The sequence below is a fragment of the Phoenix dactylifera genome, chromosome 14, assembly GCF_051530095.1.
Source record: "Phoenix dactylifera cultivar Ajwa chromosome 14, Ajwa_hap1_PhDact_Kaust_v1.1, whole genome shotgun sequence".
NCBI lineage: Eukaryota > Viridiplantae > Streptophyta > Magnoliopsida > Arecales > Arecaceae > Phoenix > Phoenix dactylifera.
In genome coordinates this window covers 12797025-12813453 of record NC_143203.1, presented here as the reverse complement: position 1 = coordinate 12813453, position 16429 = coordinate 12797025, and the positions used below count along the sequence as shown (strand labels likewise).

The window sequence follows — 16429 nt, the reverse complement described above, 5'->3', positions numbered from 1 at the left end:
CCCCACGACAGCGGAGTCGACTCTCTCAGTAGCGGAGTCGACTCTCTCAGTGGCGGCAGAAAGGCAGTTTTCAAGAGATATGCGCGAGACGTCCCCACAGCAAGCAGAGTCGTCCCCATAAGTAAAAAGGAGACTTCCCGAGTCGTCCCCAAGATAGCGGAGACGGCTCTCTCAGGGTTTTCTAGAGAATGATTTTTTTCGGTGATAAGGCAGCGGAGACGTCCCCTGAAAGAGCGGAGTCGGCTCTCTCAGGGAATTCCAGAGGACATGTTTTTCGGAGATAAAGAAGCGGAGTCGACCCCGAGACAGCGGAGTCGTCCCCATTCAAAAAGTGCAAACAAGCAGAGTCGTCCCCGTAAAGTGCCGAGTCGACCCCAGACAACGTAAAAAGTAAAATCTTGTAGCCGAGACGTCTCTCGTTGAAGCGGAGACGTCCCCGGAGCGCCTGGGACGCGACTGACAACTTTTTCAGGTAGATTTGAATTTCAAACGGTCATATCTTTGTGTCTAACGGCTATATTTGCTTTTTGGGCTATAAAAGGGACCTCTTAAGTGCTTCTCAACAATTTTTCACCAACCCAAAAGCTAGATCATTTAAGAGAGAAGCAAGAGAGAGAAGTTCAAGGGAGTGAGTGCATTCAAGTGAAGAAATCAAGTGCTTTCAAGCTTCCCAAGTGATTTCAAGCTCAACCACTCTCTTCCGCTCGTGCATTCAAAGCTCACACTCAAATCTACGCGATCCACATCGGAAGAATCACCATTTCCCACGCTTCCAATGGCAAAAGGATTCTTCCGGGTTCTATTGCTCATCATTGCCATATTTGCTTTTCTAGAGCTTTTCTTTTCTGTGTAAACTCTTTCATTGTGGTGCTTGTTCCAGTCAAGGGACGTGGAACAAGGGAAAGGCGTCCCAAGCCTAAGTGAAATTGGGGGTGTTAGGGTTTGTTGTGAGCCCGGTGTAAAACAACGAGTTAGGTAGTGAACTCGCAAAACTACCGTACTGTAATCTTGGATTATAGTGGAAATTCCCAAAGGTGATTTGGGGAGTGGATGTAGGAGCAGTGGAAGCTCCGAACCACTATAAAACCTTGTGTTTGCGATTGACCTTTCTCATTCCTCCTTCTTTACTTTAGTGCATATATTTGTGTGTTTTATTTTTAATTAGGCGAAAAGTTTTAAAACACCCAATTCACCCCCCTCTTGGGTGACCATCTCTGGGCAACAGATGGATAGTAGGATTTAAGAGAAAAAGATAATGTTTGTTGGCAAAATTGAAAAAAATGAAGGAAATTATTTATCAAATATGGTAAAATGAAAACATGACTTTTGATGGAATTAGACTAAATTAGAGAAAGGTGGGGATTGGTCTAGGACATGATTATGGGGGTTTAATTAAAGGTTTAGAATGAGTTTTGGCTTAGAGCAAGGGCTGTAGAACTTTATTTTGGCGAGAAATAGAGAAAATTATTCATAAAATAGTTTTAAAATAGAAATTAGGTTTTCAAGTGATCATGGTGAATTAGGATGCAAAAGTACAATATAGTTTTCAGATGTTCAGAAAGGTATCTTGTTATCATTTAAAGAACTTATTAATATATGATAGCTTGGGTTATCTACAAATTATGGTTTCATCATTTTTACCATGGTTGATTTTGCATAGGCGTTATAGTTCATTCATAACTTTTTCCCCTCCTTTTGATCCTTTTTGAGACCATTATTTTTCTTATAAGCAACTACATTTATGCCTAGAAGGAATCCACACTCATCCAAAGCTTGTAATGTAGATGCGGGGTCATCTCCAAAACTACCTCCTTATTTGAACAAACTCTTTAGTCTAAAAGATCACAATAATAGCAGAAATTTGATACTTTCTTATATTTAAAAAGGCACTTAATCATCCTTATCTACCAACACTATTTTTTGGCACAACAATTTTATGACCTCTTTCTCTCCCGAGTACAAACTAGTTTTATGATATCAATTCTAATTCTAATACGCAAATATTTTCCAACATGTGACTGCACTCTCTAAGTCGGCTTCCTCCACCTTTTCAATTCCATTTCCAATCTCTTTCCTTGTAAATTCTCTCAAAACAATCTAGGTTTCCTCAATACTCCATGGGCCACTAACTACAACTTTACTTTCTTTCAATTTTATTTTAGAATTGCAACAAAATAGGATCTCATCTAGATCTCTAACGATAACTCTTTCTAGTAGCTTTCAAACCACCTTGAACGTATTTTTTTGTAGCTTTGCCGTTGAAAGGTTTTTTATAAGAATTTTTGTTAATTGACAAGTACTTTTTGTCACCATTACTATGATCAATTTTTTTCTTATTCTAATTCATTCTTTTTTATCAACACTAGTTTTCTCGATAGCATTGTGAAGTTCCTCTATCACAACTGCATAGTATCTTTGAATCTACAACCTTTCACAAGAGATCAAAGCCTCTTGAGAACTAGATTAAATCAATGGATTCCAAGGAGACCAAACCAACACGTATTGCTGTTAGATGAACTTTTTGCTATCAGTTGAATTCTCCCTTCCCTTCTCACCTTCTACATTTTCTTCCAGACATATACCGGAAAATTTCACCATTCACTATGCTAATTAGCACAAAATAGTGAAGATCTTAAGTTATTTTAGTAACCCATATATAAGTAATATGTAGGATAGATAAATCATTGGATTTCATGATTTGGCGTACTATACCCAAAGCCAAAATACATGTATTAGATCCAAATGCAAACCCAAACCTAATGTACAACTCAATACTCACACCCAATTGCGGGTCCAAGAGTAACTGAGCAGTAGATTGGATTTCCGTATATGAGACAATAATTGTTCTACCTCTAACCTTGGGTTTTTTTTTTTTTTTTTTTTGGTGAAATAACCTTTCAATTCAAATGCAGGACTCTTATACAACTATCACCAGCCTAAGTAGACTTCATTGGCTTATAGTGGCAAGTAAGCATTAAGAAAAAATTGAGCTAGAGCCTAGAGATTGATACTTGAAGTTTGGAAAAAAATATGGCAAATTCCTTAAAAATTCGGAAAAGATTTGGATAACTAGAGATAAAAACAAAATAACAAAATTAAAAATCGGTGGCTCCTTCAACCGCGAACTCCAATTTGAAGAGCATGTGATCTCCACTCTCCGATTCAAGAATTCCATGAATTGGACGGCCACGATTACATCAAACTCCACAGCTATGTTCTCTGATTCACCGCAGCTCAACTTACCCCTCCCGGCTCTGCGGCGTTCTTCGAGAGTCTCTTGATGGAAATCGCACTCCATGGACGGCGAAGACCTCGCGTCCGCCGGCGGTCCGTCGGAGCATATCGCGACCGTCATCGATGCGGCAGCTCCCTGGGCGGAGGAGTTCGGGCACTGCCGGGAAGGATGCGAGGCCCTGGCGAGGGCGATCTCCACGACGTTGTGGAGTGTGATGAGGGAATTCGATGCCAGAGCGGAGGGCGCGGCTCGAAGTCAGGACCATCTCCTTCTCTCCTTCGATCGTCTCACTGGCGGTAATTCTTCTCGTCTATCTATTTCAGATCATTTTCAAAATGAGGTATAGCTTTGTCATCTTCTGCCATCTCGATTTTAAGGGAAAAGGGTGTTATCAGACTTTGATGTAGCGTTCTTCTTAGTTTTGAATTCAAAATTGCTTTTTTTATTCGAATTTTATGGGTTTCATAGGTTATGTTGTCAGATTCTGATGGAAGAATTCTATATTTTGATTGATTTTCCATTTTGCTTTGAGAAATTTATAAATGTTGCTGTTTCTTTCTTGTTCTTTGTAAAAGAATCAGTTTGTCATTTTATGGATTTGCATGGATATTTTGAGTATCTGTTCTTAGATTGAATGGGAAAATATCCTGCATTTCTTATTATTGGGAAGCCTTTGTTATGAGTTCTTAGTTAATTGCTTTAGGTTATTTCCTTGATACATGGTTTTTAAGGAAGAATTTGGTGTATATAATGCTTCCCACTTGCTTGGACCATGCTGTTAAAATTAATTTCTTTATCACAATGTAAGGGTTAGAATAACTGGGTATTATTTCCTTGATTTTAATATATTCTGTGTGCTGTCAATGATTTAGCTTTGTAGTGTAACTTTGGTGGTTAAAATGATACAAAAATAACTTTCCTTAAGGTTGCAATCACTTTAGGGCCTATGTGGTAGGAGCATAAGACCTGTTTCTTGTGCGCATTGTTGTTGGTGCCCCGCAAAATTTATTCTCCCCTCATTGCTTGTGGTGATTTTGGCATTGGTGTTGCTTTCTTTATGTCATTTGGCTCTTGCCCTCGTACCCAGCACCGGTGATTGGGGGCAAGTGGCAACGCTCAAGCTGGTGAGGCTTTTGGCTGCTACTGCAAGATCCTCCCTCATTAATGGAAATCGGTATTAGTTTAAGACTATCATCTTTGACATATGATCTTGCTTGAACACGATTTGTTTTATAGGCTCGTACATCCATATCCTTGATCACAAAGGAGACTATCATCTTTGACATAAACCTAGAAAATTGTGGATTGGAAATGAATGGAGTGGAGCTGATTGGGAACTTCCATGGACAATGACCAACCAAATTTAGAGTAATTAAGTATTATTGGGACAATCTTTTGTTTGAGTTATTAATTAGGCCCATGCAACTTTCTATTGTTTTTTTTATTTTTCATTTTTTCTTGGCCATCTAGTTACTTTTTTGGGCAACTAGAGATGGTTATTGTATTTCAAGTTAACTTGATTTATGAGTCATTTGAATTGGTCAACAAATTACTTGGGTATGAAGCGAGGATTGGCTTGCAGTTAGAACTGCATGAAGGGACATTTTGGTCATAAACCCCTTTTAAGTTTTTTATAAATAGTGGCTGCCCTCCGCTAGTGTTTTCATATAATGTTGATAAATGAAATCAGTTTCCTTTCTTCTAAATTTGCTTCATGTGATGCGAAGTTGGGAGTGAGGCGCCTGCTAGAGTAACTGCAGTCTTCTCTTCTCCTATTTCTCTATCACTATTATTTTCTGCCTAGAGCTGTTTTTTACTCCTTTGGCACAAACACCCTAAAATCTCTAGCTGCCAAACCCTCAAATCACTACAATGAATCCTTCAACCTTTAACCCTTATCTATTCCTATCTCCCTCCTATTGTTGCTGCCTAAACCAGACTCTTTGATCTATCCAAAACCCATTTGGACCTAAATTTTATGGATACTGTGACTTCTTACAACAGCCATCTTATCTAAGCCCTTATCCACTGTTTAATTCTTCACTACTAGATTGCTGATTAAGGGAGGTGGTTGTGCTTACTACTGATTGGACTTGGAGAAGCTCCTCAACAGTTAAAGGCAGCCTTCTGATGATTAGCAGATCCGATCTCATAAAAACCTTCTTGAATAATGTCCTATATTGGTTTCTATTACCAGAATAGTTGTTTATTTGCTTAATTCTGATCATGATCTTAACTTAACTTATTTAAGGCATCAATTTTAGCTCATAAAAGCACTAGATTTCATTGCATCATCATTTATTTTGAGTTTATTATCCTTATTTAAGTGTTTTGCATTATGTTATTCTTCTTTTTTTTTTTTTTTTTTTTTTTTTTTAAGGACTAGGATAGGAGAAAACCCAGTCAAAAATCAGGTATCGTCTTAAACAGCATACAACGGAGAGTTCGAATATGGTATTCCTATTCTTTAAGCTACAAACTTGGAATAATTTTGATAAGAAAATATTAAAGAATTAGTTGAAAATATTGAAGATAAGCTTCCAGGTCTTCTAGCTGTCTGCAAGCAAAAGTTGATCGACATGAGACTTTGTGAAATAATCTATGAACTCTGTGCTGACCCTAGAGCTGGAACATGGTGAATACACTAAGCACATGTAATCAGTCATGTTAATTTGTTTTATTTAATTAAATAATCAATCAAATACTGGTTGCTATGGCTTCTTTCTGTATGAGCAAATTTTAAGTATGTATTTTTTTGTAGGGACAAGATGTCTGCCTGCTATATGAGGCTTGAGATGTTATGGAGAAAGATTTAGGAAGGTAAATTAACACTGATAGATGATGCTGGTACTCGCTATAATTAAATTGGTGATGGAATTGATCAATATGTTTGGCCTTAATCCATATGAAGAAAGGACTCATCTTACCATGCCTTTGAGGAGCTAATTGCTCCTTGGCAATATGATCTCGAGTCCAAGTGTGCCAAAGTTTTCATCCTGTTGATCCCATCTGGTAATCAAATAGCATCCTCTAGTAGGATGTGGCATCCTCTGGTAATCAAATGCCACATCCTCTAGTAAGATGTGGCCTATGGTTCATGTTCTTCAGCTTCATGTGCTACAAGGGCATCAATAGAAACAAAGGTATGATTGGATATTACATGATTTGGGATGAGATGAATGGGGATTGCTTTGTAGCTCTTTGAGAAGAGCATGGTTACTAAGTTATATGTGTACCTGATTAGGGATACCGTGGCTAAATTAAGAAGGATTCCATAATTGAGTACTGAAGGAACAATAGCTCCATTTAAGTCTTTCAAGGGTGAGAGCAACATCTCTACTGTTATGATTGAAATTCCCAAAGTAAGACCCCACCATTATTTTTACTTCCCCTTCCAAATAATCACCAAATTGTCATGCAAAACCCCCATAATGGTTGTGGGTGTATCATAGAGCTTGAAATCTTCATTACTTATTTCCCCTTTGTAGCCACATGTATTGCATGTGCTTGACCCTAGTAGATGTTAGCGGGTAGAAAGCCAAGTATTGATTCAATCAGTCTTTTGGCTTTGTTTTCCCTAGCACCATCCCTTATCATTTATGCCATAGAACTTCCGATATACCATCAGCCAACGTAGTAAGTTCTTAGCTTTTTTGAATAATGGAGCCCCCTTTGGATCTTATCTCTTGATGGGCTTTTGGTTGTGTGTCCACCTTTAGACTTGTTTAATGTTGGTTTAACTCAAACTATGTGTGATGGATTATGTTAAATTGGTTATTGTATTTTAATAGTTTCTGGTGGTTGAATCCACCTAATTTTGGTGGATGTTGCTAGGCTTATGATTTGGTGATGGTTGTGATGTTTTATACAATGTTTTTTATTGAATGGTTTGAGTTTAATAGTATGCCAACAACCACTTGAAATTATTACTGCAGATTGACTCTACTTATTGATTTTATTTTATGATAATACTTAATGGTTTGAGTGTTACCCATGAGTCATCATTGGATCGAATTATGCTTGTGATTACTTTATGCACATTTATAGCCATTCATGTGCCTATTGTAATCAAGAATGACATGCACATAATATTGGCAATCATAAACATAATTCCATCCAATATGAGTTAGGATTTAGATAAGAAATTTCAAAAATCCATGCTAATAATTCAAGTAATAATCCACATATAGATAAATGATCTAATAACAAACATCATAATGCCGACCATAAAACATCATAGCCATCATCCAAATGAGAAAGTCGAATAATGTCTAAGAAAATTAGGTTGATTCAACCCATAAAAGTATAAAACATTACCAAAAATATAGTAACCAATTTAAAACAATCCATCACACATAGTTTGAGCTAAAATTACAATGACCAAGTCCAAGGAGGATACAACCAAATGCCCATCAAAAAATGAGATCCAAAAGGGTCCATCACTACTATATTGCTTGATGCTAGTGCCATGGATATTGGATGGTCTTAGTGGAAATTGCTAAGGAATATGCTAGAGACAACTAAGGCTGATAATTGCATAACTGTATGCCTCGAGGTTTGTTGTACCGATCAATACCGATGTGTACCAACTATACTGTACCGTGTAATTACCGAACCAGTATGCGGTATGTGGTGCATACCAACACTCAATATGCCGAACCAGTCTCCATATCATATGTATCAACATTGTAATAAGATGGTACCAGTACGGGGTCCGGTACCGAGACGTCGAACTTTGGTATGTTTATTACCCATTTAGAGTACTTCTTTACATTTAGGTTCATAAGAACATCTTTATTGCTCTCATGCTTTAGTGCCTTAGATGCAACCAATGTTCTTCAAAAGCCAATCCTAGAATCTCTCCTAGCAATTCAATCCTTAATCAAGACACATCTTGACTATAGCAGCCATATTCCCATCCAGTAGCCACTAAGCAACATGCTTGCCTACTGATACCTTCTACCACATTAAGAGAAAGATGAACAAGTGCTTTGCCTCTTGCTAGAGGAAGTTGTTCGATCACCATATAATTTATCTATAGGATTACGCTTGGCCCACCTGGACTAGATTGACTAGACTAGAAACCGTAAAGGAATAATGGGCTCTTCAAAGACATGGTATGATCATGTTCTTTTTTCGCTTAGGTTAAGGCCGGACTTATGATTCATTCCATATTATTTGATCTAGTCATAGCGGAGTTATACTTAGAGCGATCAACTAGTTATCATGGTGATGTTTCCATGCTTTCTAGTTGCTATAATCTTTCCATGTAACACCTTGATTTCCTTATAGTAAGGAAAATGCTTTGTCCCTGCAAACAACTTAGGATTTGCTTACATATAGAAAAACCTATAACATGTGTCATTTGTTGGATTATTTATTTAAAGGAAACAATTTAACATGACTAACTATATATGCTTACCGTGATCACCATACTTAAACCCTCTTCTGGTCACAAAGTTCGTATGTTTTTGACAAAGTGCCATTCTCGTCCAGTTTTGCTTTTGAGCTTCTAGTGGAGTTAGAAGCTCGCCTTCAAAGTTTTCAACTGATTCTTCAGTTTTTGTTAATCAAAATTATTCTACATTTGCTAGTTAAAGGTTGAGATTATCGCCTTTCTATTCTCCTTTGGAAATTGTCACCTACAGAATTGCTCAGAAGGATTTGATCCTTCATTATTCCTCAAACATGGTTCGCCATATTGGCCCAAACCGAATGGTACGGGGCGTACCGTACCGGTTTGGTATCGGTACCTGGTATGGGTGGCCTACTAACACTTGGTACGCCAAAAAGATTCCATACCATACAGTACAAACATAGTGCTAGTGTGGCACTGGTACGGAGTTTGGTATCGAGACGGCGAACTTTGCTCACAAATGTTCGTTTAGTGGATTAATCCAATTAGCCAATCATGTCATAGTGATCTTTTGTATATTTTTGTTAAATGGCACATTTCTATTGCTCTTGGACATTCGTTTCCTAGAGGCAACTGATTTATTATCATGCCTATAGATCTATGAGTGGAAAGAAAATAGAGCATCAACAATAACCTCTTAGGTCAAACAAGCACTGGTCAAACTTTTAAAAAAACTTTAGGCATAAATGGCTATGAATGAGATTATGATCACAAAAAAAGTAGGTACACCAACATTACTTGAGAATCAAAACAAAATCAATGTAAATATTCTTAATAGCCTTCATGAGATAAATCATAGAAGTTTTAATATCCAACCATGAACCAAGCACGACAAATATTCTTAATAGCCTTCATGACATAAATCATAGAAGTTTTCATATGATACTACAATTCTTGCATGGAACCATGCATGAGCAGTCATGTAGTGGAGTCACTATCATGGCGAGTTTGCAGATGACTGCAAGAGAAAGGTGAAAAGACTGTAGCAAATGTATTGATTTTTTACAGAAAACATAATTTCAAATGAGATCATAATCATCAATCCATGTTTCCAAAGCAAGTCATAAACTAATATCAAGCTAATAAAATTGATGGAAAAGATATATGGATTAGTTCCATCTTTCATGCTGAGTCTCATGGCACTCAACTTGTAGGACAGGGTGGTGGATGGATTCCACCACTAGCATACCCCAAGACATCATTGACACACCACCTTCTCTCATTTCAATGAGCATCACAACATTGTCTTCATGCTTCCCTTCATTGGAAGCACAGCTCCAAATAGGGGTGACAGTGGGTTAGGTTGTGTTTGGATTGGATTGAGACATAACTATTAGGAAAAGCCTGTCAAACTTGAACCAAACCTATTTATTAAATGGATCATAAATCAAAAACCAAAGCTGGCCTATTTATTAAATAGGTAACCTGTTCCAACATGCATAACCCATTCAATAAACAGGCTGCATCAAGTCTGATCTGTGATAAAAAAATAAATATGTTCTACATAGGCTAAACAAATCATAAACAATTTAAAAAAATTAAATGGGTCTTAAGTGAATCGAATTGTAACCATGTCAACTGGTGCAATTATTAAACAGGTGTAAGGTTAGACAGGTTAGTACTCTAAACCTAAACTAGATCAATTTTAACTAAATTGGTTAAGTCGGTTCAACCTGTTAATGACCTAAAACTATTTATACTAAACTTGAACCTGTTTATCTAAAGTCGGTTGTTGGTTGGGTCATAAATTGCCACCCCTAGCCCTAAAAAATTTCGAAAAAACAAAAGAAAGAGAGATAGGTTTGACATACCTTCTAGAGTTTTGCAAAATGGAGCTTCAGGTTATCTTGGAGCAAGGGGTGGCCTTGAGGGAGGATGTGGTGGTGGCTGATGGAAGACACTCCAAAAGATGTCAGATCAGGAGACAAAGCATGCTACAGATGATGAGGAAGCAACCTAAAGCCTCACTACCTTGAGGATTGGTACTTGCCACCAACCACAATACCATGTATCTTCGCGCTGTCTGGTGGCGGCATCAATGTTGGGATGGCCATGAGCAGTGAAGGTATGGGACAATCAGGTGAAAAAAGAAAGAGGGGTTGGGGTTAAAGACGAGAGAGGAATTCTTAAGGGGCATGACCAAAATGAGCATAAGAAATGAGCATAAAACATGACATAAGTCTATTTGCAGGTGTCTCAGGAGCGATGGACCAATCATGTTAGATCAGCCCATTTTGTAGTAGCCTATATGCTAGTCTGAGTCAAAAGTCTAGTCAAATACTAATTATTACTTATTAACAACTAGTGGTCATTATTCCTAAATTAAGTGTTCATAAATGTAGAATAAGTCATTTAGTGTTTATAGGCTTTATTAAATATGGTTTATGCATGGTGTCTTTCAGAGTTTGTAGTAGTATTTTTTTTTGTCTTTTACAAAGTTGTAAGCATTAATGCGTTGGAATATGTGAGGTCATTTTGTGAGTATAAAAATAGATATGTAGTAAGGAAAGAAATATAATGAAGAATTGAATTGTTTGTGTAATTCTATTTGTATTTAGTCTGGCTTCCACTTGTTATCTCCCTTCTCCTATTTCTTTATCTCGATCTCTTTTCCCTCGTTTGCTTAACCCTACTATCTTCATTGTCGATTGGTTTTTTATCCTTTCTCCAATTCTCTCCTCTTCAAGAAGATATCTCCATCTTAAAATTATAGTCAGCAACAACAATGAGCATGATGAACTCCTTTCACATCATGATGAGCTAGTTCGTCAACATGAATAACACTTTGATAAAATAGAAGGCTGAATAAAGTTTCAAAGAAGTAACCAATCAGCTCAGAGAACAAGCAAACAAATTTGAAGATTATTTCAGACAACTTCAAGCGATGTTGACTTGTGACTACTAGAACTTCTATGATGAGTAACTATTGTAAGTTGTTCCTCCATTATAGGATCAAGATCAATTTAAGGGAAAGGCACAAATTGAGAAGTTGGTTGAAGTTAGGAATTCACCTCAAATGCTTTCTAATGTGGTGAAATCTTATCGTTAAGTTCTCTTCCAAGAACTTCTTCATCTCCTCCTCTAGTTCTTCAACCTCATATAATCCAAAGAAGCAATGCGAATAAACGCATTAATCCAATTAGCTTTATATAATCAGTGTTCTATTTAAGAGGAGTGAAAGTTGAAGTTTCAAATTCATATTTGAAGGTGGAACTTGAAGTTTTTGTGATAGACTTCATGTCTCAAAATCTTTATGGAGAAAGCAATGGCCAAAGTCATATTTTTGATTTAGGAGACTCATTCAATTACACCTTCTAGTGCTCTTGTCTCTCTGTCCAAAAACCAATCTCATTTATTGCCTGTTTCCATCATTAACATCCAACAAGAAGCAAATTAGTTTTTGGAGGTTTTACAAATCACAAGATCAAGGTAATACACTTTGAAGATATGAAATTCTAAAAGCATTGATGATTGAAAAACTCAAGGAAGAGTTCATATGCGGCGGAATGTCTATGTAGGACTGATGGACCAACCATGTTGGATCAGCCCATTACCTATTTCCATCATTAACATCCAACAAGAAGCGAATTATTTTTTGGAGGTTATACAAATCACAAGATCAAGGTAATACACTTTGAAGATATGAAATTCTAAAAGCATTGACGATTGAAAAACTCAAGTAAGAGTTCATATGCAGTGGAATGTCTATGTAGGAGCGATGGACCAACCATGTTGGATCAGCCCATTTTGGATTATCCAATATGTGGGTCTAAGTCAAAAGTCTAGTCAAATAGTATTTATTAGTTATTAGTAGCTAGTGATTGTTATTCTTAAATTATGTTTTCATAAATGTGGAAAAAATCTTTGTGTTTGTAAGTTTCATCAAATATAGCTCATTGCATGGTGTTCATTAGAGGTTGTAGAAGTATTTTATAGTTGTAAGCATTAATGCATTGGAATATGTATGGTCATCTAGTGTCTATATAAATACATATCTTGTAGGGTTGGTGGAGTGCATTTGTTATCTCCCTTCTTCTACTTGCTTCTCTTCTCTCTCGATTTCTTTCTCCTCTTTTGCTAGCCCTTACTATATCTGGTGTTAAGGGATCCACCTGGAATAGCCATACCATGTAAAATGGGCATAGCCTATTCCAAGTCTATCCCTGATTTGCAAGGTGTTTGATTGGAATAACTCTATTTCAGGTCTTATGCTCCTACTAGACAGCTCCTCAAGGTTTTGAACTTAGCTTAATTCCATCTTCCTCACCATAAGGAAAAAAGCAAAGGAAAGATGAGCTCACATGCTTGCTCTAAGCACATCAGATAGACAACTAACTGATTATGGTATTTAGGTTTTAATCTAGCAGGTAACTCAGAAATGACCTTAAGCTCATGTCTGATCTATGCAATAACTTCGAGGGATCAAGGGATGTAACTATGTTTTTTATGCAACAGCTAGTAAGGAATTTCTCTAGTGTCAGCTTTAAAAGCTGGCTAATGTCGAAAACAAATTCAATCCTTATTCCCTGTGTTCTCCATGTGCATACCTCTATTAGAGCACATATTTAATATACCTCTCTAGACTGCCTTTTGTTTTGAACTATCAAGGAAAAATGAATTATATGTTTCAGACTTCTTCACTACAAATCATTCCACATTATTGATGTGTTATTCAAAGTATACGAATGTCAGGTATGATTTCAATTTTGACTCCTTGTTGCATTCTTGTTTTCTATCAGTTCTATTATTTTGTTAATTTGATTTTGCTCATTTCAGTCTTCAGTTTTCCCTCTATTATAGGGGAGATGCCTGATTCCCACATCAGTGTGGTATCCCTCTCATGGATGGAAAAGAGTTTAGGAGAGAGTCAAGGAGGGGGAGAAGCTGAGGGGATCTGGGAATGCTATGGATCCTACCAACCCAGGATTTTTAGGATACTAGACTTCATATGAAAAGGTCATATCCTGCATTTTGAAAATTTTGGTTGATGGAATTTGTTCCATCCTTTGATTATATCTTCTTTCTCCTCTCCCCAACTCCTCTCCCATGTCCTTCCCAATCATATGAAGGATGTCAATATATATGAGGAAACCACATGTCCCAACAGCCCAATAAATCATTTTTTTTTCTGTGAAATTTCTAATGTTTTATAGTTTATTCACTTATGTTTCCCTCTAGATGTATGAATTAGTGACTTAAATATTCCTAGCACCAGTTGCCATATGGGAGATAACACTCATAGCCATGCCCAAGACATGTACTTAGACCCTTATTCTATTGTAGGCTATACCTTATTTCTGTTAAAAATTTATGTGGCACAAGTTGATTTCAATTACTTTTCCTTGAAATAGCTACTTATTTTCTGAATAAATAAATCAGTGTAAATCAAAGTTTGAGCAGTTGTGCTTGAACCATGTTTTTCTTTTCCATATTGGTGATTGTCTCAACATGCATTCGTGTGCACTTTTATTTGTCTTTTTAAAATTTATTCTTGATTGCTAAATCCTCCTATATTATGTTGTTGTTGCAGAACTAGATAAGCTAGTAGAAGATGCACCCATGCCATTCATTATGCAACATGCAGTCAAGATATCCTCTATCCGTAAGAGAGTTTCATCATTGAACTTGCTCTTGAAGTCAATACAGAGGCGCATTGATAACATAGATCGAATGCTTTCTACAGGCATACCAAATGGTACTGACTGATCTTTACAACTTCTGCTAATTTTAGTCTTTATATATTACTGTGAAATATAGTATCAGTGAACAGAACCTTAAAATTTTCTTTTGCAGATAACGTCTCTCCTGATATAGTGGAAACATCAGCACTGACTTTGTAATTCTGGTATTCTCGTTGTTAGTAGTCATTACTTAATCATAGCTTTTTGATTAGGTTTTTGGATGACTGAGTGTTAAACATGCACCTTCAAAATTACATATGCTAGACTACTAGTGAGACACTGTAATATGCCGGATTATACTTTTACATATGCTGCACCAGCCTTCACTGAGTATGCTCATATCTTGATAAAATAAGCACTGAAGGTGCAGTTTAATATCATTACAATATTTGTTTCATGAATCGAATATTACCAGTATATGCTGACAGGAATCATATACTTCTTTTTTTCCCTCTTCATAAGAAGTTATACACTGCATGGTCTTTTTCATTTCAGTTTATCTGTCAGATGCCTGTAACTGAATTTCTAGGGTCCAAAGCCATTTCTTTTTTAATATGCATCTGATTAAGCAAAGTGTTCATAGGAGATTTCATTCATCTAAACACAGTTTTAGTTTAACTGCATGGACGTGATTCTGAGTGATCACAGGGATGCTTTCCAGTTACCTGAGAATAAACCAAAGAATTTTTTGTGTATCTACCAGCAACTTTTCTCCATGGCATTGATGTTGTAGGTCATGTTCATCTAGGCTCTTCTCTATGTTCTACCTTTGCCTAAGTGTTCAGAATAAAAGCTAATTTTAGCTGGACTTGAAAACCCATTCTAAATTTAATACTCCACAAATAAATCTATGGGATGTTTATATGAGAAGAAAATTATGTTTTTGCCAACCTGGATAATGAACCTTAGATGAGCATGAGTCCATTTTCGGTATCTGAAATTTGCTGTACATGAAAATAATGTCGACAAGATCCTGAAAACATTGCTATGAGTGGTTCATCAAATTGTGTTCATAACTTTATCAGTTTATATTGTATAGGGAAGATCCCCAGCCAATATAAGTCCTCTTAGCTGCTGCTGACAAGACCTTTGAGATTCTGGAACCTTGTGGTATGAAGTAACGTTGTTGTAGCTTGCCATGATATTTGATTTACCATGAAGGATATGGCACGAAATGGATGAATATTAGAAGCCTTTTTTTAATAAAATAAAGAGATTACAATTGCAGTAGATATGTAGTTTTGGGTTTTGGTAGAAATTATCTACTTCTAAGTTGCTTATCTAATTTATTACTAATTTCTAGGTTTAGGTCCTGATGGGGAAAATATTAGATACCTTGACCTCAGGCTAGACCTACTTCCTTGACATTGAACATAAATCGAGATGAACGACTTCGGCCCCAGCCGAGGAGAACAATCAGCACGTGTCGATAAGAACTGACAGTCCTAACAATCGACAGCTCTGGCAGCTCGCAGTCATGGCAGTGTTATGGCTTGCGCCCTACCAGTCCTAACAATCGACAGCTCTGGCAGCCCGTAGTCATGACAGTGCCATGGACTAGCTCCCACGCCGTGGCCGTATTTCCAGCCATTATCTGGCCACGCCATGTTAGGTTAGGTAACGACAAAGTGAACTCCTCTATATAAAGAGGTAGCATGAGGGACCTCAGGTATACAACACATGCAACATTACTCATAGAGTCACCCTCTGCTGAAACCCTCTTCATACCGTACTATTGCCTCGTTATTCTAACTTAGGCATTGAACGATCCTCGACTAGAAACTCTCCGTCAAGTGGACTTTCTTATAGGCCATTTTTGGAGGAGCCCAACATCCAACACCCCAACCGACCTGCTTAGCTCGTCTCCAGCCGACCTCAGAGTCGACTGAGCTATACACTGACCTTGGTCCGGATTCGGCGGCAACAGATTGGTGCTAGAGAAAGGGCCACCCCCCAGCTACATCAACATCAATCAAAGGGAGAGACAACTGACATGAGGTTGCGAGGAGCATACAACGCATCATGTGCTTCACAACGCCGCGTTCCCGAGGGTCGTTATAGAGCCCGGAACTTGCTCTGCCAGAACAATCCGCCGTC

The 16429-nt window shown here is 37.3% G+C and overlaps 1 protein-coding gene across 1 annotated transcript; it reads left to right on the top strand.

Annotated features, from left to right (window-relative positions):
- Positions 1 to 3231: 3231 nt before the first annotated feature.
- LOC103724383 (uncharacterized) lies at positions 3232 to 14733 on the top strand. Its single transcript, XM_008815617.5, has 3 exons — positions 3232 to 3531; positions 14182 to 14346; positions 14445 to 14733. The coding sequence occupies exons 1-3, from the start codon at positions 3297 to 3299 to the stop codon at positions 14489 to 14491; spliced, it is 447 nt and encodes a 148-aa protein (XP_008813839.3). The 5' UTR covers positions 3232 to 3296; the 3' UTR covers positions 14492 to 14733.
- Positions 14734 to 16429: the final 1696 nt, after the last annotated feature.

Excerpts from the sequence above, each read along its gene's own strand:
- LOC103724383 (XM_008815617.5), top strand. The coding sequence starts at position 3,297 with ATGGACGGCGAAGACCTCGCGTCCGCCGGCGGTCCGTCGGAGCATATC. Across the intron at positions 3,532-14,181 it reads CTTCGATCGTCTCACTGGCG|AACTAGATAAGCTAGTAGAA; the intron begins GTAATTCTTCTC and ends TTGTTGTTGCAG. Across the intron at positions 14,347-14,444 it reads TTCTACAGGCATACCAAATG|ATAACGTCTCTCCTGATATA; the intron begins GTACTGACTGAT and ends TTTCTTTTGCAG.